The sequence below is a fragment of the Elaeis guineensis genome, chromosome 1, assembly GCF_000442705.2.
Source record: "Elaeis guineensis isolate ETL-2024a chromosome 1, EG11, whole genome shotgun sequence".
Classification (NCBI taxonomy): Eukaryota; Viridiplantae; Streptophyta; class Magnoliopsida; order Arecales; family Arecaceae; genus Elaeis; species Elaeis guineensis.
Genome location: NC_025993.2, coordinates 155,894,621 through 155,916,960, shown reverse-complemented (window position 1 = coordinate 155,916,960; position 22,340 = coordinate 155,894,621). Strand labels below are relative to the sequence as shown.

At 38.3% G+C, this 22,340-nt stretch overlaps 2 protein-coding genes across 3 annotated transcripts; one reads left to right on the top strand and one right to left on the bottom strand.

Annotated features, from left to right (window-relative positions):
* The first annotated feature begins 9,272 nt into the window (after window positions 1-9,272).
* Window positions 9,273-10,213, top strand: LOC105039190 (uncharacterized). Its single transcript, XM_010915256.4, has one exon. The coding sequence runs from the start codon at window positions 9,394-9,396 to the stop codon at window positions 9,931-9,933; it is 540 nt and encodes a 179-aa protein (XP_010913558.1). The 5' UTR covers window positions 9,273-9,393; the 3' UTR covers window positions 9,934-10,213.
* A 715-nt stretch (window positions 10,214-10,928) lies between these two features.
* On the bottom strand, window positions 10,929-21,675 carry LOC105039189 (probable RNA-dependent RNA polymerase 2). 2 transcript variants are annotated; one of them, XM_019847933.2, is made up of 4 exons: window positions 21,008-21,675; window positions 13,975-15,866; window positions 12,517-12,667; window positions 10,929-11,789 (listed from the first exon to the last, which is right to left on the bottom strand). In XM_019847933.2, the coding sequence occupies exons 1-4, from the start codon at window positions 21,533-21,535 to the stop codon at window positions 11,007-11,009; spliced, it is 3,354 nt and encodes a 1,117-aa protein (XP_019703492.1). In that variant the 5' UTR covers window positions 21,536-21,675; the 3' UTR covers window positions 10,929-11,006. The 2 variants fall into 2 exon arrangements, with proteins under 2 accessions (XP_019703492.1, XP_073101107.1); XM_073245006.1 differs by having other exon boundaries at window positions 13,975-15,913; window positions 21,008-21,146.
* Between the last annotated feature and the right edge of the window lie 665 nt (window positions 21,676-22,340).

The following is a 22,340-nucleotide window of genomic DNA, read 5'->3' as shown; positions in this document are numbered from 1 at the left end:
TATTATATTTAGATCCTAGTGTAGGGTTAACTAGTATTAATTAATGAGATTAATTTATAATTCCGCTGTAAAATAGTAATTTTGAAAAAATTTTAAAATTACTATTTTGCCCCTGCACTAAATTTTCGCTTCAGAGTGTTGCAAGAGTGCCTTAGCAGCTGTTACAGTATGGGATAGGCTAAATAATTGCAGAAGAATTGATTAAAACTGATATGCAATATGTGCTTGAAGACCTAGTCTTTAGCAACATAGTTGGTGCTGCTATTTTTTTGTTTTGTTTGTTGCTTGATATTAGGAAAGTTGTTATTTATGGCTTGTAATCAGCCAAATTCTTGAAATTTCTGTTACATATTAGCTCTAAATAAAGAGCTATGCATTGAATAAAAATGTAGATACAATTCTTCTCTCTTTGCTGTCAACACACTTGTCCTATTCTATACTTTGTTTTGTACCTGAAAACAACAATAACAAAGCAAGGTGGAGTAGTCGTGTGACATGGCACAGCAATCACAGTGACACTCAAAACAGCAAGGATGTAACATATAGCCAATCATCACTTTCTCACCAAAACCTAGGGTGGGATAAACTCCCATAATAGCAATATAAACCTGGATATACCATATTGTAGAAAAAGTTAGAATTTGAATACTGAAAATAATATATCTGTGGAAACCTCGCTTTGTATGAATTTCTCTTTCTTGTAGGATCATGTGCCAGATCATTTTGCTGTTCTTCCGCCGTGTTTGATACCTCATTGGATCCTGCATCTGCATCATATCATGCTGCGTTAGAATGAGTTTATAAATATCAAAATTTATAATTAAGCTACCCATGAATAAGAGAAATAATTGCCAACCAGATTGAAAGAAATACAGTAGCATATTTTGCGGTGGGGTGCAATATTGAAAAGGACCATGACCCAAAACCCATCTCCAAAAAGGATAGCAATAGGTATGCAGTTCCAATACCCTAAGCTTTTCTTATATACTAAATACCATACGCATCAGCTTGAATTAGATTTCAGCACCTAAAATATTCAACGAACTCAGAGGACCCAAGAAAATCCCCATGCAATGCTCTATTAGCCATAAAATCCGCAACTTGATTGGCTTCTCTAAAAGCATGCGAGATTTTATGAAATAATCCCGAGCTTTTTCACTAGTATAAATCCTTTACTTGAGGGATATGATAAATCTTTCCATAGTTGCGGCTATTTAATCAAGATACTACAGTAGCCGAATCTCCCTCCAACCATATTTTAGATGCATGTAATTCCGATATTATAATCTTTACCCCATATCATGCCGCCTGAAGCTCCACCCTGAAAACTGAGCAAGAAGAGAGAAGCTTACCTCTAGCACATAGCACAACTGCCTCATGATTTCGAATAACAAATCCAGCCGCCACATTGTCTATATTTACTGATGCATCAAAGTTTATTTTTATGACCTCTTCGGAAGGAGGTAGCCAAAATACTAGTCGGAAATGACAGAAGGATGACTCCTTCTGCAATTCACTACTCTAGTATCGATACGAAGCCTGTAAGTTATTTATGTATAAACTTTCATTTACTTTAGAAAAGGTCTAGAGCTTACGTAAAAGTTGCAATGAAGACATATAAGAATTGTTAAAGATCTATTCATTTCGGGCCCACCACAACAACTAAGCTGCATATGCCAAGAGTGATTTCTATTCATTCCCTATCCTGGTATTTGAAAGCTATTCACTCCATGCTGGCAAGGAATTAAAGTAGAAATTCACTTAGTTTACGCAACTTATTTGCTGCCAAAATATTCATGCAAAATCACAATGCATGATCACATGCACATAATCCTTGATTTGATCTGGACATAGATTGCAAAACTGGGTGTTTGCAACGATAATATTGCAGTGTGTCAGCAATGCTTTGCACTAAAGTCTATCCTAAATGAGTTTCCAAAGAAATATTTTAACTTTTGGAGGCACCTTCAATGCCTCAATCCATCCGGAGTCAACCTGCACAGGTTGAATAGAGTTGGAATGGTCAGACCCTTTATATCTTGTAGAGATACCTGCAAGCATTTAGATAAAGCCCAGACTAGTTGATCTAGCCATGCGCTCTGGGTCAAAGGAATAATACATATTAGATTAATTAGATCAGTTGAGAAAAATAATGAAAAGTACTGCATATCCCAACATCTATTAGCCTTAATAAATTGAGGCACCTACAAGTTGAGATTTATATTGTCTATGTTTATGTAAGTTGGCCAAAATACGATGGGAATATTTATAATCCAAGGCTCTTTATAAATGTTAATTGAATCACCTGATCTGACCAACCATTGGAACTGAAGTTTAATCTGAGATCCAGCCTCTAAGATTTTCCTCCAAATAATGGAAGAACCTTTATAGCATTTGTAATCATACCAAGTTTCATGAAAATGATATTTTGCACTAACAAGTTGAGCCCACAAGGAAGAAGGTGGAAGGGTCACCTGAGCAGCAAGTTTAGATAAATACAGTAATTTACGGTGAGCTAATGGTTAGAATCCAAGACATCCTTCTGCTTTAGGCATGTAAACTTTCTCGCAAGTGATAGGATGAAAAGCTTGCCTATCCATGGAATGTCCCCAAAAAAAGGCTCTAATCTCTTTCTCAATTCTTAGGAGAATTGATAAAGGAACATACGTTAAGGAAATAGCATAAAGAGGAATAGTATACAAAACCGACTGTATCAAATAGATCCTTCCCATGAGAGATAGCACACGTCATTTCCATGCGGCCATCTTATTTGAGATTTTTGTAAGAAAAAATTGATAATCAGTAGTAGATGTCTTATGAAGCAATGGAGCTCCTAAGTATTGCCAGTTCATTTTTTTCTGGAATATGGAGTTGCTCCCTTATTTGATGTCTGACCACATGATCTGTACCTGATGAAAACATAATATGAAATTTAATAATATTAATAGATTGATCAGAATAAGTAGTATAAGTATTTAATATAGCTAATAGTGAAATCGTATCTCTTAAAAAAGCATGGGCCACCAATAATAGTCATCCGCATAAATGATATGGGATATTTCAGGACCTCCCCAAACTTTATACCCATGGAGGAGATGCATTTGAATCGTTGTGTGAAGAAAATCTGAGAATAAATAATAAAATATATGGTGATAGCGGACAACCTTGTCCAAGACCTCTAGTAACCCTAAAGGGAGTGGTTTCGGATCCATTAACAAGTAAGATAAATTGGGGATTATAAACATAGCCTTGAGTCCAAGAACCAAACTGTGCGGGGAAACCCATCTGATTTAAAATTTTAAATAGAAACGGCCAGTGAACCCTTACATAAGTTTTTTCCATATCTAATTTGATCATCATAAGCTTCGTGGAGCGAGTAGTTGAAGTGAGAGAATGCAAATTTTCTGTCCAAGCAAAAGATTTTCGATAATATTTGGATTAGAAATAAAGGGCCTACTCCTTTGATATAATGTATACTAGAACAACTTTTAGCCTTTCAACCAAAATTTTGGTAATAATCTTATACACCATATTACAAAGACTAATAGGGGGATAATCATTAGGAACTTGAGGATTATTTTTTTTTTTGGAATTAGAGTGATATAAGTTTTTATCCAAGAGTTAGGCAGACTAGCAGAAGTAAACAAAAAATAAACAGTATTCACTATGTCAGCTTTGATAGTAGTCCAAAATTTCTGAAAGAAGCAGGCAGAAAAACCATCAAGACCTGAAGCCTTGTCCAAATCAATGTTCATAATGATAGATTCAATTTCATGTTCAATAACCGACTGGATGAAAGAGGAGATTTGAAGAGGAGATAATGTCGATATAGCAATAGGAAAGTCCATATGAGGAGCCTCATTATCCACCTTCCAACAATCATGAAAATGATCAAGCAACATCTCTTGAATGACGGAGGGATCACTAATAATTTCTTCTTAAGGAGAATATAAAACATGCATACAATTTTTCCTTCTACGAAGAATGGTAAAGCAATGAAAAAGTTTTGTATTAGAATCTTGCTTCTTAAGCCAGGTGATCCGAGATTTTGGATGCCATATAAGCTCAATGCGATGCAAAATATGGTTATAGTCCCAAAGGTTGGAGAACGGGATATGATGAAGATTAGAAGGTAGGCATCCAATTTGAGATTCCTTAAGTTTCAAGTCATAGATACTATTGTATAATTGCCGGGCATGGGTGTTCAAATTGCCAATACAGTATTTTCAGGAGTTTAAAGTACGTTGAATATTTTTTAGGAGCAAAAAAATTCTATCAATAAGAGGATAATTATCATAGCTTGTCCAGCCCGTTGGATAACCTCTGCCACTTTAGGGTAAGTCAACCAGAACTTTTCAAAACCAAATATGCGAGATCCCCTATTGATTTTATCAGTAATATCAAGAAGAATGAGGCAATGGTTTGAAGCAAATCGAGGCAAATAAGTAACAAAAGATTCTGGATATAAATTTAATTAAGAATTAGAAGTAAAGGCTCGATCGATCCATTTCCAAACCCTACAGCACCTAACCGATTATTGCACCAGATATAGGATGGGCCAGAAAAATCAAAACCAATAAGGCTGGTGGATCAAAGAAAAATATGAAACTCTCTAACATCCCAATTAACAAGAAAAGTTTTTCTTCTTTTTTTATAGATCAGAAGCATTAAGAATATAGTTAAAATCTCCCACGAAAAGCAAAGAGACTTGAAGCATTAATACATCCTAGACTTGAGACCATATAAATCATCGTTAAAAAATATTAGTACGAGCATAAACAACTCCTAAAATCCATGAAGGATCTTGATTTAATGAGATAACACCAAAAGCAACTTGGCTGTCCAGATGGTACAAGTCTATAGATCCTAAAATCTTCTTCCAAATAATGACAATATCCTCCGATAACCCAACTGCAGGAACCATAAAAATGTCTTAAGCCTGTCCAAAGGACCTACGAATTTGATTAATAGTAGACTCATCTAAACAAGTTTCCAAAAAATACATCATATCCATATTATGTTGTCTTAATAGAGTTTTAACATAATTAGCAAAAAAGGACTTAGCTACGCCCCTACAATTCCTTACTATCATCTTCATATCGAAGGTTCCCATTGCTAACCCTCCACACAAGAGTCGGTCTCACATTTGGCCTTTGGTTTTGCTATTTCCCCTAGAACTATGGGAACATTAACGAGAGAGTTAGGGACTATGTTACCATGGAGGGCTGATTGAAGATCGCGACATACTCCCTTGTAGGAGGACAAGGTTTGCTGCTCACAAGGTGGTGTCAACCTATTCTCTATTATGTGCAATTCCACCTGACCTTCCTCTATAGTCTTCTGATCCTTAGATGGTTTAGAAGTAGCAATCGAGAATGGTTTCCATACCTTCACGATGGTTAATTTGTTTTTAAGCATCATAGAATTAGAGGCCCCCTCAGGTACATCATCACCTTCATTTGAATTATTCACTAAGATTTTTGCTTACGGCGAAGATGAAGATGATGACCGAGTATGTTGCTTTTTTGAAGATTTTTATATTTCCCTATTACTCTCTGTCTTGTTTGGAGAAGCACTAAAAACCATCATCTCCATACTTTCCATATTTGCCACTGCTTGCTCTTCTCCATTGATTTCCTCTGATAAAGTGAAAAATTTAGACAAGATTTGAACTTTCATTGGTACAGTATCTTTTTCCAGCATATGGCCACATCTCACAGGCTTCTTAGGTTGAAGCCATTTGTTGGAGGGTCTTTTACCAGCAGGAGCAGAATTTGGAGTGTCTTTTTTGGAGTTGAATTGGGATATTGGAGTAACTGGCACACACGCTATTCTAATCCAAGGTCCAAAGATGCTTCTTTGTTTTTAGCCATGGATGGATAGTCGCAGGCGTCCAAAGCTCTTCATAAGAGAACTGCTACCAAATCATCTCATCATGTATCTTGATTCTGGCTCTTAGGCAAACAAAGCAAAAGTTATCTAACAGAACACACACCCTTTCAAAACCCAGTCTAGTGGAATTTAATGTCTATTTGTTTAGAAATAGAAAAACATCGGCTTGGGAGGTAATTTTTAAAATTTTGCTTTCTTCCCACAAGTCCAGAGGTAGGTTCAAGAGACAGAGCCACATTCGGAGCTGATTAACCGTGTCCCTTCTTGGTTTGAATTTTGGTCTCCATGGCTCCAGGGCTAGTAATTGCCCAGTCAGGGACCAAAGGCCTTTAGTCAAGATCCAACTTTTTACCTCTTCCAAAGGGCATCAGAACAATAGCAGCCCCTCAGACATCGCAGACACGTGAAATTCTCCTCGTAGAATCTATCGTGTCTGCATTTCTTTCTCTACAAATTCAATAGGAAATCCCCCTACAAAAAAACTTACTTATCAGAGTACTATTAAGTTGTTGTGAAGCCGGTTTGATTTTATCTTACGAGAACATGATGACCTCAGAGAACCTCTGCTCCAGTTGTTTGATCCATGCCTCCGTGGTCTTTGTCTTCTCCCATCGAAATTTTCTTTATCCCTGAACCACCTGAGACAATTTTTGATTTGGATGTACTGAAGGATTCCTTGGGAGCGATGTATTCTCGGACTTTTGTTCACCGGCATAGGAGCAGTCCTTGGAGGCGAAGAAGATGCTCTCGAAAGAGGAGCGTCTTCCCCGGACAGAGTAGAAGAAGTCCCCTGAAGAGGCAAAGCCCTCGTTTGTCGGTCCTCTCTCTGAGCATATGAAGCCATGTGAGAACCAGCGCCCACCTTGTCTTTCCCTTCCTATGCACCCCTTGCCTTCGCTGAGACAAAATCGCCACCTCCGTCTTTTCCTCGGTTGTCTGGGCTTCGTTGAGTTCTCGGCAGCTCTCCATTGCCGGTAGGGGAGACTCCCCTTCCAGTTGAAGGCGTAGATAGGATCGATCTGGACGGATCACAGTCCATGGATGTGCTAAGACCATCAATCAGAGATGATTGGCCAGATCCTTACCCTAAAGCGAAGAAGAAAAAGCAAAAAAGGGCTAACCAGTCATTGAAGTTTCTCTCTCTCACTTTATCTCTCTAAAAACGGGCCTGTCTTTTTTTTTTTTTTTTTTTTGATTGATTCATGAGTTAACATGCTATCATCTTGCAAGCTTGAGAATTTTCTTTGTACTGGCACCCCGAAGCACTTTTCTTTCTTCAGGGTGTGATGGCGTCTGGAATCTTGTAGGAGTTAAAGAAAGAAGAAAAAAGAGCATCATCATCCCCTTCCAAGCCTAAATCTGTACCAGATTGGCTTTTGCTCTTATGGATTGCTTGAAAGGAACCGCAGAAAGCTGCCATCAAAAGGTACAAGAAAAAGAAGAGAAAAGAGATAATTATCTATCGATAAGTTAACTACTTATCAGATTAAAAGAAAAATACTCTGACCCAGTAATTAACATTTGACGCCTCAGCAGATATATATAACTTGCGCACCAAAGTTGACGAAAGCTAATCCTACAGAAGGATCCAATTATCATCAACTTGAATACCTACCCAACCCGATTTTCAGAAATGAACTCAATGGATGCTGGGATTAAACCAGTCTTCCCAACTTCCAATTTTTAATAGAAAAGCTCTCTTCTCGGCTTAATCTGACCAGCCTGTATTTAAGGTTACAAAAATTGAACAAATCTTGCTCTTAAGTATTAAAATGACACCTTAACGGCGGACCCCACTCTAAGGGGCAGATCAATATGTCTAGACATGGCCCCATCAAAGTTCTAAACTGTCTCCAACTTGTTTCCAATTGGATCATTTTTGAGCTGGTTCCTCTTATGATTTGGTTTGGGAATGTCTGTTTCCTGACAGTGGGCTCGGTCCAAGCATCGTTGGACACTAAGCCACCCAAGCAGATGCAAAAGCCACAGCACTCCAATACTTTGCATAGCTAATTTTGCTCCTTTGCTGAATCTTCTTACCATGCAATCAAAATTGTCTTTTTGCACTGCATTTGATGGTCCTAAGTGAGCAAATCTTCCATTTGGACGTGTAAAATGCTCTCAGCTCGGACTATTTAAGATATCAGGACTCACAGAGTGTTTTGTTATTGTGGTGGTAGATGAGACTTAGAGGACGTAGGTTAATTTGCCGCTACAAAATAGAAATTTTCCCGTCATATTACCCCAAAGGACATCTTTCATCCTTGATAAGGTAATTAACAATCGCAGCCACAACAAAGAACATCTAACCGCATGTGTATAAAAAAGTTTCTATACATTCATCTAGAAATTAACATCAAACATCTCTGCACATTCTTCTTGAGCATTGCTCCTGATCATTACTCTTATGTGTCAGTCGAAGGATTAATACAGTACACATAAGATAGCAGGTGTCAAGCAGGCTTAATTGCAATTTTAGGCATCTTCTGAGCTCCACATCAACACTGAGAGCCTGTCGGACGCTGGTTTATACCATCCACTGTTATGTATGCACTGTAAATAAAATACATTTCTATCAGAAATGTATTACCGGGGAAAATGGGATTGGAAGCCTTAGAAGCCACCGACAAACCCTATAAATTCTCCTCCATGCTGTCTTTTTCACTCAAGAATTCTTGGATGCCAGAGGGTGCAGGATCTTATTGCTGAATAATATAATCCAACATCCAAAAAGGCCTCCAATATCCACCTGTGAATAGAGCGAAAAATTATTAGATGGATCAGATCTATCTTGGACCTAAGATGAAATTATTATTATTTTTTTTAATAAGTAATAGCATTACAATCTAGGATGATTTCGTGCTAGATCTATGATAAATTTGATCCATCTAATAATTTTTTGAATAAATAAAGCTAGCATTGCTAGAGAGTAATGTAAGAATCGGAGAGGGTCCCAACTCAATACTGGGGTCTAAATCATGGTATTCAACAGAAGCTCCATGCGGTGTGCCGGTGAGGACGATCATCAAACAACATATACGGTGTGCATCAGATAGATCTTATTCGTGCATGACCGTCCATTTTGTGATGGGCGCCATTCACGGCATCCTGCTGTGCGCGTGGGGATCCTCGCTCCCTCCCATCTCTGTCGTAACTCGTTATGATCTCCATTACCAAGTGAGCTTCTTATTTTTTTATTCTTTTTTTTCTCTCAGTCTTGTACTCTGCTTGGCTCCAAACTGTTGGAGAACCATGACCCACAAAAAAAAAAAGTGATTGATTTGATTAGGGGACAGACGGCCAGATGGGTCCCATCTCCAACGTTCGCTGGTCCCACCACCCGTTCTTCCCCATATCTGCCGTTTCCTCCCTCCTCTTCTCGTTCTCTCTCTCAGTCTTGGGAGAGATAGAGGAGGAGACGACCACCAGAGGGTTAGGGTCTCGGGTTTCTTTCCAGGAATTCTCCTGGTCCATCTTCTTCCCCCAATTCCAATTGGAGCGATGGAGGCGGAGATCCACTCAGCGCCGCATGATGAGGCGTCGATGGCCGATGCCATGCTCGCGCGGAGATGCTGCTGCTTTTGGATCCCCTGGACCAGCGGGCGCTCTTCTTCGGCGCCGTCCTCCGTCGAGTGGTGGCAGCGGATACGGGCGTCGGAGAGGAGCGACGAGCGGAGGCCGTCAGTGGAGGGGTGGTGGTGGTGGAGAGCCGTGATGAAGGTGCGGGAGTGGTCGGAGCTCGCGGCCGGGCCCCGGTGGAAGACCTTCATCCGGCGGTTCAATCGGAACCCCAGACACGGTGGTGGCAGCGTCGTGCGGATGGGATCGTCGAGGTTCCAGTACGACCCCTTGAGCTACGCCCTCAACTTCGACGAGGGCCACGGCGGCAGCCCCGACGGAGACTACACCGGCTACGGCGACTTCTCCACCCGCTTCGCCGTCCCGCCGGCGCCCGCGAAGTCGTCCGTGGACCTCGCCGGCTGGCGTGCCTCTACGCCTACGGTCTTCTCCGCCGCTCCAGCTGGCGGCGGCGGTCGTTGAGGTCGGAGAGCGTGCGCCGGAGCAGTTCGTAGAGGCGACGGGATGCGAGGATTTGACGGGCGCAAGTGGCTGGATTCTTTTATTGTTTGTTTGTTTTGTTTTGTTTTTTTAAAAAATACATATAATAGATAATAAAAAATGCTGTCACTTTTCTTTCTGGCTTAGTGCCTTTTTTTTCTTTCTGGCTTAGTGCTTTTTTTTTTTTTTCTCTGTTTTGTTTTTTGCTAAGGCCTTAGTAGTTGGTGAAATTAGCTGTATCCGACGTGTATCTTGAAATTTTGCAGTATAAATATATTAAGTGGATCGGAGAGCGTATGACTTTTATTTATTTATTTATTTTTTCCTTTCCTCTCAATCTTGAGATACTGATTTTTTAAAAATGCTGTCAATTTCAGCCAATATAACTCGTATATATCACGATATAATTTGTGTATATCACCATCATCCTAATTTTTAAATGAACATACAACCGTTTGTTGTAAAAAGTCTCGGGGTGCAGGTTGCATCTTTTGATGGATAAATGGGAGGGAGGTGTTGGAGGATTTTGAAAATTATGCAAAAGCCTAATCCAACGGTCGACATTAGCCAAGAAGATCAATTATTCTTCGATGCAAAAGATACAACCCAAACCCAAAGGCATGTAAAAGATGGGCGACCGCACAAATTATGAGCCGCAGTCCTGTTACATCGTGGCCTCAACATAAGAGAGCTCAATCGATGTGCTGCCGAGGTCAACCAAAGGAAAGAAAAAAAAAAAAGGATTAATGAATTTTGTTTGGGCATATGCCAAACAGTTATTATGAATTTCAACCTACTTGTTTTAATGAAGGGATATATTGCCAAGCCTATTTGGATAGTTGGACCCGAAATTTTATGGCATCCGTGGCCCAACTGACAAAAATAGAGAATTACATAGTTGATGGAGGCCTATTTTACGAAGCACATTTTGAGTGGGCTAACTCCAATCCATAGGGAGCATAAAAAAAAAAAAAAAAGGACCTGTTGAGGTGATGAAGTCACCAAAGATCTTCATTTGACACACTAAAAGCTAGCACTGTTCTATTTCTTGAAATTTACATAGAATTGCCTGCTCCTCTTTGCCGTTTATGGCTTTTTGATGCCTTTATGCTTAGTAAGGCATCACTCAATATCCATGGGAAGCTCAGGAATCTATTTTCTGAGTAATAGCTCGGATGGTAGGTCACATGATACCATGCTGATGCCATCCTCAACGACTCGCTCTCTGCGCAGCTACGTTTGAACCATCCTTGAACCTCCTTGTGCAAACTCTTAACCCCTAGTAAGATCCGGTCCTTCATTTCCCCGTATTTCTTCTTATCCCTCTGCAGATACATTGATCGGCTACGCAAATTACCTGTTAATATCTCATCTTCATGCTCTGCTCCATAATAGTTCATTAATGAGCTCAACCTCTCAGAATACATATTACGGTAATCTTCAGCAACTTCCAGAAATGCCTCAAATCCACTGACTTGAAGGTCATAGTCATATGCAGATTGAGGGAGCATTTCAGCATCCATAAGGTCAGTGTTTGGCCTCTCTATATGACTGGAGGCTGAACGGTAGAGCTTTCCAAGTATCCCAGTGGAGACATACATCGGCCTATCCCATCTTTCCATAAAATCTGGGAACTCTTTTGGTCTGAGAATCCTTGGCATTTCTGCTGAACTTCCTGTCTTTGCAAAATCAACAGCCATGGAATGAAGGTTTGCTAGCTGAAGACATTTGGGGCTCCGAGCTTTGGCTGGTTCTCTGTCAGCATAAACCAAGTGGGCAGTTGAAATGACACCAAGGGTGTCGTTGATCATGTAATCAACGAAGAACTTCTGAATTTCCTGCAATTTGTACATGTTGAGGATGAGAAAAATGGTATGGCTGTAAGTAACAAGCAAATAAACCAACGAGCTCCATTGTAGTGCTTCTAAAAGAATGACATGCTTTTGAATAGAAAAGGAATCTGACAGTAGACTCGACAAAAATTCACCAACACACTAACTAAATTTTCACAGATTTGACATCTTCATTAAAAAGAAAATATAAAGAAAATATTTTGAAAGCAAACACCATATCCTGAAAATCTCATGAACTATAGTCGACGGCACAAGTCAAAGGTTATATAAATATAAAAACCCTGATTTCAAATTGATTATAAGTTGAAATTAGCAACTTAAAACCTCCTAATATATTTAATTTTTCATATTCTATTTTCTTATCTTCTAGAAATATTTGTACATTTACACCAATATAGGACCCAAATACATACAACACCATGCTTATCCAATTGATGTAACGTGGTATACCAGCAAGGCAAAACTACAATTTGAAATATACCAGATGATTTTGGCATGAATAGCTTTTCTTTTCCCTGGTGCATTTTTCAGTGGCATCACAAAATTCATCTTGTATCAGTCAAATTGCTAAGATGTAGTTATACCTAGATTGCGCAAGCAACCACTCTTAAGTGTTCATGGTCGCCATATATCTTTATTTTCCAACTGCAAGAATGCATCAAAAGGAAAGCAATGAAATGGAAACAAAAAAAATTGAATAGTTAGAGCATGCCTCAAGTGTTACATCATGATCTGTATGGCGTTGCCTTCGAGCATAGTAGTCCATAGGTGTATCCGTCTTTGGTGGGATAAGTTTTTCATCCCAACAAACAAAATATAGATCGCCATCCAGATCTCCACCAGAGCATTCGCTTGGATGAGGCCTGCATGTATCGACAGATCATTATCATAAAGAATGTGAGGAAGATTAAGCATATCAACAACTTAGTTTCACTAAAAAGTTATGCTCCACAACAATTTCAAGATATGGAGGATTTTTAATTTTCAACATCGAAACAATTGAAAATAACTTGCTAAAACCAGATAACATATAAATCATCACCTGGTTAAACAATGGACCCTATAATACATAGAAGATGATTCAGCTTATGTGACTTATACATGTCCACCCGGAGAATCACAGTGGTAGATACAGTAGGCATGCAGACTTAGCTTTGTTTGCTAAAGAAAAAAAACTTAAATATCCAAAATACAGTTGAGAGGCCAAATACCCCTTTTTCCTTCTTGAAGTGTGCTATGACAATGTAAATCACTCAGCATCCCACTATTATCAAATTGAAACCAAAAAGATCAGCCAATGCTGTTTCCGTAAATGGACAAACATGGCCTTATCTGCATGCCATTTAATGAAACTTAAGAAGAAAATTACATTGCCAATGCCAAAGGAAATTTCCCGAGGCCATGGCTAGTCTTCTTCCAAAGTTATGGTTAAAAAAGTTGAAAACCACCTGATATAATTTCTTCCTGATCTACAATCTATGGATGCTTCAGAAGTATCATTGTTGTTTCAGTCATTTCCTGGTTCTCATATGTATATTTTTACCCCAACCCTTGAATATGCATCGTGAGCTGCTCCTTTGGTGGCAGCATCCAGTCAAAATCAACTGCAAAGCAAAAAACCTATCCAACATCAATTAATGTCGACCAATTTCAAGCTGAGCTCAGAGCAATCTAAACGGATAAAATTTTTAAGTACAGGAAAGTATGAAAGACTTCTTTTAGAATTCTTTTTGCCCTTTTCCCATTCCGATCTTGTTTTCTTGTACAATGTATTGTAGTTCTTATCACATTAAAGCCCAAAAGATCCTAGTTCTTCATTCAGCATTTTTACCTAAACAGATTTCTTTAAACAAATTTACAGCCCTAGAAGGTAAAAGGTGAAAACTTAAAATGAGTAAAAGAAGTACAGTTAGTTGTAAGGAATAGGAAGTATTACTATTATTAATTTCCTAAGCAGTAGAGATCAATCAAAAAACAATAATACAATATAATATGTTGAGAATAAGGAATCAATTAAAACAACAATGATCTTTCTCTCTATGCTACTTGAACTAGTAAAACTTGTTAATCATGCTATTTATGCCATTATTCAACTCAATAAAAAGGTTGGCTTGGAAAAAAAACAATAAAATTTTCTTAATTTAAAGAAAAAAATTATAAAATCATATACCTTCTACCTCTCTGAGGGAAGACAATGCAGTCAACCAAACCCATGTTATCCAGTTGAGGGTTATAGACCGCCTGAAGTACTCTAACATCACCAGGGTGGAGGCAGGGATTTCTTGTGACCACGACCTTTTGAATTACTGCTGCTGCTGTTTGGTCAACCTTGTCAAAGAAAGTTTGATTTGTATCTTGTAGCTCTTCCTTTGTCATAGTTATTTTGACATAAACCTGTCCATAATCTAATGAGCCTGTTTCATCTAAGCATCCAAGGAGGACCCGGCCTTTTGGAACAAAGATCCGGCATTTACTTCTTATATCAGATAACTGATATTCCCGGTAGGCTTTAAGCATCATTAACAGATAAGGCTCTGAATTTGGTTCATAACCTTGCATCAACATCTTTACAACTGTTCTGGCATCAGGAAAAGCCATTTTGTCCAACATTCTCAAAGTGATTTCTCTGTTGGTTAGCATTTCATCTAAAAGACTCATTTGATCATGTTGCATTAATTCAAATACTTCATCCTCCACCCCCAATGTGGAGAGGAGACATATAATTTCACGATTCAGATAGCACGGCAGATATTCACTCCATTTAGTGACACAGAGCATGGTGTTCTCTGACTCAAACTTCAGCATGCTAGGACGTAATGAGAGCTTCTGAAAGGAAGTGCGGTCAACAGCTATAACTCCTTTGTAGCCACCATATCTAATTTGGAAAGCTGAAGGAGTATGACTCAAGCCACACTTCTGAGCAACTTGCCTGGCAAATGATAAAGATATTTTTCCAATACCATCTGAAAAGCAATATGGTATGCCATCAGTAGTGACTGTAATATCTGAAATTTTCTTCACATCCCGAAATGGAACATCTATTGTTTGCAAAGAGGAACTGAATAACTGACCCATTCTTGCTGCACATTTAGATACACTATGGATTTTGTTAAAATGACCCATCCATTCTCTAATGCTCTCTGCAGTCACCTTATCATTAGAAGCAAACATCCAAATAGAATTTGAACGAAGTTGACTAGCAGAAAATACCAGAAACTCAAATTTCTTTGAACCAATCACAATCCCATCTTTGAGAATTGATAATATACGATTATATATCCCAGTTCTGTAGGGTTTAGAAAACACCCCTTGCTCAATACTTGTTGAAATTGCATCAAAGGAAAGCTTGCCCCAGTCTTCCTCAACAAAGGAAACCCTAATGAAGTCAGAAGCATATTCAGAATAATGCCTTATGACATAATTGGAGGTTTCAAGTTCAGGACCTAAAAAGTAAACTTTTGATGGAGTAACAAGAACCCTATGACAGCTCATTATGTTTTCTGCAGGAGTGCTTTTGATGGGTGATGAAGCATTTCGATTTTTTCTCATGCTAGCCAACTGATTTTTGATGAATTGCACTGGCTCATAGCAAGTTGACTTCAACTTATGCATCTTTGTAAGGATTTTCATAGTTGTATCTAAAGATAGTCCTCTGAGAATGTCAAACAAATCATTGTTGACTTGCCCACAAGAGATTTTTTGCATGTGAACTAGAGAATTAAGCTGAAAAAGGATCTCATATGCCACTGAATGTTCAGGTGGGCAACTTATTATAGGAACTAATTTTGATGGAGCATAATATAGTTGCCCCATTAAGAGGGCTAATTCACCAAGTTCTCCTAGAAATGGCAATTTCTTTTGAATTTCTGAACCTGACAATCCTTCCACAAGTTCCAAACATAGATAACAAGACCTCCCAATAGAGCTATTTGATGAAAAATCTGGTGCGCGAACCCACAGGAACTGGAAGTCTTCTTTACAGGCATGGTAACGATCATTGCTAAATTTTGAACTAACCGTAGGGCCAGAAATTCTTTTATAGATTTTTGGTGCATAGTGGAGCTGAGATATTAAAGTTTCAAGTGAGATTGCAATCAACAGAGGTCTTTCTACAAAACAAAAGATAATAGAAGATACCAAATGTACAGCAACATGAATGTGAGTAACATGCTTCTATTTTAGAACATCCTTACAAAGCTAAGTCTACACAAATTAAAACACTTCTAATAAGTATATCATCTACTTGTTAATCAAATATACAAGATGTAAAATATTACTAATGCCCAAATCTTAAATAAATTTGCCTTTTATTCAAGAATTACTTAATTTACATTCATAAGAATTTACAACAAGCATTAGGAAATGCCTGGTGTACAAAAACAGTATTCATACTGGAACTTTTTTTTAGAAGGTACAAATTATGACAGATTAGTTACGGTAAGCACTGGAGTCCATCCACCACAAATACAACCCAATACATAACCAAAACTTCCTTCAGAGAAAAGGGTCAACCACTGAGATCTACTCTGACATCAATACTGAGTTTATGAACATCTCAAATATCTGCTGCAACATCTCTACATTTTACATCCAGGAAAGTCAGTGAGACTTGGACCACCTCCGAGAATGATATGCCCGTTACAATTATGCACAAATTTTGCAATAATGGAAAATCCTGCTAGGAGGATTATTAACTTCATCTGTTCTTTTGTGTAGGTAGATGAACATACACATGTTTTTATACCCAATAACATTTACATTCATATTACATGAATGTGTGCATGAACTGTAAATCCATGCATCTAACCAACCACACCAACTCCCCCTCCAAACAAACCAAAACCCCCAAAAAAGGAATGCATACATAAAATATAATACAAAATGTATGTATTCATTCACATTAGTGCATATACCAGAGCAAGAATCACTGGATTATTGTGCCTAACTGTTCCAATGTCATGCTCTCATTCCACCACCATGTCTTTGCTGCTTTAAGTAACATAAAATGGATTCTTCTTTGACCATATTCTTGCTTCTGCAACTAATCTTGATTTTAATGTTAGCATACAAGCAGTCTAGATCAAAAACATGGCCCTTTCATACATCAAATGACCATCCACACCTCATCCTACTTAAAATGTCTAAACAAGTTTACAAAAGTAATTTTGGAGCACAGTTGCAGATGAGCTTCCACAGACTTTGTTTGCTTGACAAAGTTTCCGAATAAACTTTCAATAGCTCAAAAAGGCTCAGTAATCAACTATTTTAGACAGTCAAGGCATGGGTAGTGTTTGGCAGCCATTTTGGTATTCCTGGAATAGGAATACCAATTCCCCAGAATACCTATTCACCATCCCGATTCCAATTTTGTGTTTGATTGAAAATTTGCGGGGCCCACCAGAATTATACATTGTCATTCTCTAAACTAGAAAAAGGTGAAATTATTTCTCATCATTTCCCTAGAATAAGCTATTCCATGGTGAAACATGGAATAACTTAAACCAGTTAGAAGGGAATAAAGTGCAATTGATGCACCTTTGACTGGAATTGTAAAACCCGTGGGCCCCACTTCCATTTCATAGTGTGTTTGGGAGAATAAGGTGGAATAAGCCCTTATTCCACCTTATTCCCAGCAACCAAACGCTACCAAAAGAAACATTAGCTTATTATGCAAGATGTGCTAGCCATTGAACACGAATGCAGAAATTTATATTTTGTATTTTTCTAATACATTTAAAAAAGAATAAACTGTAAAATTTCTTCAATCTCTGATTGTAGTGGCACCTATCATCTAGGAAAGGACCATAAACTGAAGTAAGGCTTAGATCAAATACTGTGTCACATAATCATAACAACTTTGATCATGCTGTCCATTTAATCATAGTTCCTTCCTCCACCAACTATGTTTTTTTCTGTCTTGCCGTTCTTCTGAATATGTTGAGGAGCTAATAACATGCAAGATTAATTCACCAGGCTAAAACATAGCACCTATTATGGGCCTGATTTTGGCCAAATTTCTAGAATGGATGCACGGGATGTTTTCTTATGATATTAAATAGGTAATGCACATCCTCATGAACTCCAATTTAACAGCAAATGCTCTCCTGTAGAAGCTGATTTTTTTTGCATGAGGGTTACAAGTGATGTATAACCTGGTAAATGGACAAGCCAGGTGCAGCCTGAATGAAGCTCAGCTCTTTAATAGCCTTTTCTTCTTTCTAGTAAGCATTGTTCACTCCACAGCGAAATTTCAAACACTAAAGGAGGACATATACATCTTTCTAAGTAAAAGAAAAACCAAGGCATAAAATAATATACATTCATTTCATAATATAATTCAATATGATTTTTCATTCTTTCAAATGCATGAGGCACGACATTGATGAAAGAGAAAGGGTTGCATATAAGAGATTCCTAAATTGAACAATACTATGTTCCAGATAAGTTGCTCCTACTTCTCATGTGGAGGACTAGCTGCTCTACAGATGAAGCCGAAGATATATAAACAGAGTGAGTACTGCTAGGCATACTCCAATGCAAACATGGGATGACTGTAAACCTGGTTTGGTGCCACCATATGGGGAGGTAGGTGGTTGGGCCTTAATACTCATTTTACCCCAAGCATTTAATGGTAAAACTACTCGTGTACATGCTGGGGTACACTAAGCATCATTCAAACAGAGCATATTCATAACCAAATAGACCAACTGACAATTCTAAGGGAAATTACAAATGAGTACGACTTGGCATATCTAGAATAATAATAAGTTTTGGAAGAATGTTGGATACCTAGTGATATGCAAGGGATATCATATACCTAAATAGGAGAAATGACTAAGACATTATTTTGGAGAAAGAACCAATAAATTGTAACAAAGTTCCCAACCTACATTTATTGACAGATATTGCAATAGAAATTATGAAGAAAATTTCTATTTTATGTCCACTTTTGCAAATCACTTTTTTTTTAATAAAAAAAGTGTGTTTGGGCCTATATTGGACAAATAAGCTTCGCCTTTGAATGCATATGCACATTTAGCCCAGTCAATACACACATATTGGTTATTGACGCACACAAATATATATATACATGTAAAGAATAGTTTAGTATTAGTCTTTCCTTAAGGACCAAAGTCATAATCAGCAATCTTTTATAATCTCAAACAGTCAATCAATTTACTAAAGGTCGGTTTATACAAACTGTAAGATGTTTCCTGTCTCAACTAAGAGAACTTGTACTTCACAAAGTAATTAGGCCCTTGTCATAGAAATTTGAATGTAACCATTCACTACCACAACTCCAAATTAACAGGGATAACAATGAGAAGAAAAAGATTACAACATGAGGAAAGATCATAAAACATAACATCAATTTGGCGTCAGTTTTGAAGTGATAAAGAGAGTATCCCAAACCTCTTTCTCCAAAACTCCGAATTAACATGGATAACAATGAGAAAGATTACAAATATGAGGAAAGATTACAAAACATAATATCAATCCAGTGTCGGTTTTGAGGTGCTAGAGAGAGAATTCCAAGACTCTCTTTCCATGTATAGTTCTGCTACTAGCTGCTTCAAATCCTTTGTGGTTCAGTTTCCATAACATCTTCGATCCATCACTTGATAAACTGCAAGACTTTTTTTTGGTGGCACACATGCCATCTTTTCATCAAGTCATATCTTTTTTTCTCTCACTATTACACATGTTATTGAATCATTAGTAGTAAAAAAGTCATGAGCACAGTGTATAATGATCCAACAAAGTCCAATATGGATGATTTCTGCATCAAAAAGTTAGCCCAATTCTGCAAATACAAATGAAGTGGATCTTCTTGCAAAATCCTCTATCGCCATCATTTTATTTTGCAGCATCTAGAAAATCATGACGTTTTAGAATCCATAGCCTCTCCAGGCTGTCCTACTTCTTTAGCTCCACTCACCTAGAGGGAAGACTCCAAATTATCTTTCAAAGGAAATACGTAGGGTTCAAATAGATAGAGAAACAAGCTGAACCTGTTGGGTAAGATTTATCCTTCAGGACCAATATTTTAGCTTCAACTAACCCAGTGTTTTATACATTTAAAGGCACAAAATGCTTTCCTTGTAGATCTGTCTATTCATTTCAAATGAAAGTTCCACTCTTCTTGCACAAATGGAACATTCAGTTTCTTTAAGCAAGAAAATGCAACATTTACATTCCAAAAAGTTGGCAAAAGAAGCACAGCACATGACCATGGAAGAGGAAGAAATTACCAATTATAATGGAAACTAGTGTGTTATCTCCATAAGACAACATTCAGATTCAAGCAAAAATAGTACTAGATCACTAGCTGATGAAGAAACTGATCAAATTAAAGAAATCTGAAAAGTTTTACCCAGATTATGTGCATCATTATACAAGCATGCATAGTTCCATGGCACCACGCATGTCCATGGAACAGGGAGAAGATACTCATTACATAAATATATGCTTCATCGGTGGGGTAGGACTCGTCCAGACTACATGCAGCACTATGCAACTAGAAGCAACGAATGGTACTAGACCCCAGTTAATGAAGCACATACAAAGATAGAAATCCCAAAATTTTATGCAGATAGCATACGATAAGAGCAGGTACAGTTCAATATGCTTCAAATCTCATATTATATAACCTAACTTCCTCATTGAGTATTTTATTATCTTAAGAAAATTCCTAATGGTTTCTAAAGGTATCATGAATTAAGTCAGCAGCTACAAGTATAATGCAACCAATGAAAAGGGGGGAAAACTAAGTGTTATGTTGATGCATTAGTAAACATCTGAACACATACTATAAGATGCCCATTCCATATCATCTATCCTACCACCAAAAAACCCACAGATAACCACCACTAAAAATAGCAATTATCACAAAAAAAAAAATCTGAAATTTCACTCCTTTGAGGCACAACCAATGTACATGCTCGCAGAATAGTAATGACCATTGCGTCGCATTTTACCCCATTAGGGTTCAGCTGACAATCAAAACTAGAACCTTGATATCATTACTACATTTACATACCAAAACACTAGCAAATGCAGAAAATTCATGACGTAAAACAGTTCCACAAATATGCAAAAGTATTGAAGAAGGAATACATATATATCTTAGCTTGGAACTCGAGACCAAAATAAAAGCATATACAAATATAGCTAAAAATTAGGCGTCAACAAGAAGTGTTCACCTGCCATAGAATGGCATCTGTCCCCCGTCCAGCTAATCGACACCCGAAGGTGGCAAGAATGTCGCCAAACGTGACCTCCAGCTTGTACCTCACCCCGCCATCCTCCAAGAAAAGCTCCAATTTCTCCCTCTCAGGCATGATCTCGGCCCTCACGCGAAACCACGAACCGAACACCTCCATGCACCGCTCGGTCACCAGGATCCCCGCGTGGAGCGCGGCGCCCTCGACGCGGTTCCGGGCCTCGGTGGCCCTGACGATTATGTCCTCCTTGGAGCGGAGGATGGCGAGGCGGGCGCCTTGGAAGTCGGGGAGGTCGCATCGGTCGGCAAGGCGGCAGGCCCTCTCGGCGGCGCCGAGGGAGTCGAACTGGACGCGGCCAAAGCCCCGGGACTTCCAATTGCGGCGGGCGGTGGCGATCTCGCAGGCGAAGACGGAGCCCACGGCGGCGTCGAAGAACTCAAAGAGCTCCTGTGCGACTGCCGTCAGCGGGATGTTCGACACCTGCACGGTGGCGCGTCCGCCACCCATCGGAAAGATAGAAGAAGAGTGTGGAGTTCGACGGTGGAACGGCAGGGGGTTTAGGGTTTTATTGATCGATAAATCTCTTGGCCGAGGCTGGCGGGAGAAAGAAAGAAAAACACAAGGACACGTGCTTCGTGTGGGTTTACTGCCCGTAGGGCGTCGCCTTTTACAATTCCTTGTGATCTCCGGCTTTTCCTTTCCCCGAGAGAAACTAGTTTCGTTTTTTTACCAAATAAACGAAGGTAAGTCCTTCTCGGATTAGATTAACAACAAATCCATTAAAATTCAAATTTGATAGTGCATAATTAACTAGAACCCAATTGGCAAGTTGACAGCAATTTAATTTCCGTTCTTGCTAGGGATTGCAAGAATCATGTGTAGGCATTATTAGATTAACTAGCCAAAGATCCGCATATTGTATGGGATGAGATATACAAAAATAATTTTTCAAATATTATTATATTATTTTTAATTATTCAGATATTATTGTTTGTTAGATTATAATATATAATATTTGATGGTTAGAAATATTGATGTGTTTATACTGATGAAAAAATAATGTAAAATAACTAATTAACATAAAATTAAAGAAACACAGACTTTTGTAACAGTATAAAAAAAATAATAGTGAATAAGAAAGAACAATTTCACATCTTATATATGAGGAGGAAGCATCATGCATCTATTAAATGAAAGTTAATATATATTCTCGATGGATTACAAATGTTAATAAACAAACAATCTTTGAATTTCTAAAGCACAACACATACAACACTGAATAGATATTTTTTCCAGGTGATGCAACAAAATT

Excerpts from the sequence above, each read along its gene's own strand:
- LOC105039190 (XM_010915256.4), top strand. The coding sequence starts at position 9,394 with ATGGAGGCGGAGATCCACTCAGCGCCGCATGATGAGGCGTCGATGGCC.
- LOC105039189 (XM_019847933.2), bottom strand. The coding sequence starts at position 21,535 with ATGGGTGGCGGACGCGCCACCGTGCAGGTGTCGAACATCCCGCTGACG. Across the intron at positions 15,867-21,007 it reads CAGATGCCATTCTATGGCAG|CTCCACTATGCACCAAAAAT; the intron begins GTGAACACTTCT and ends TTAATATCTCAG. Across the intron at positions 12,668-13,974 it reads TTCCCTCAGAGAGGTAGAAG|GCCTCATCCAAGCGAATGCT; the intron begins GTATATGATTTT and ends CGATACATGCAG.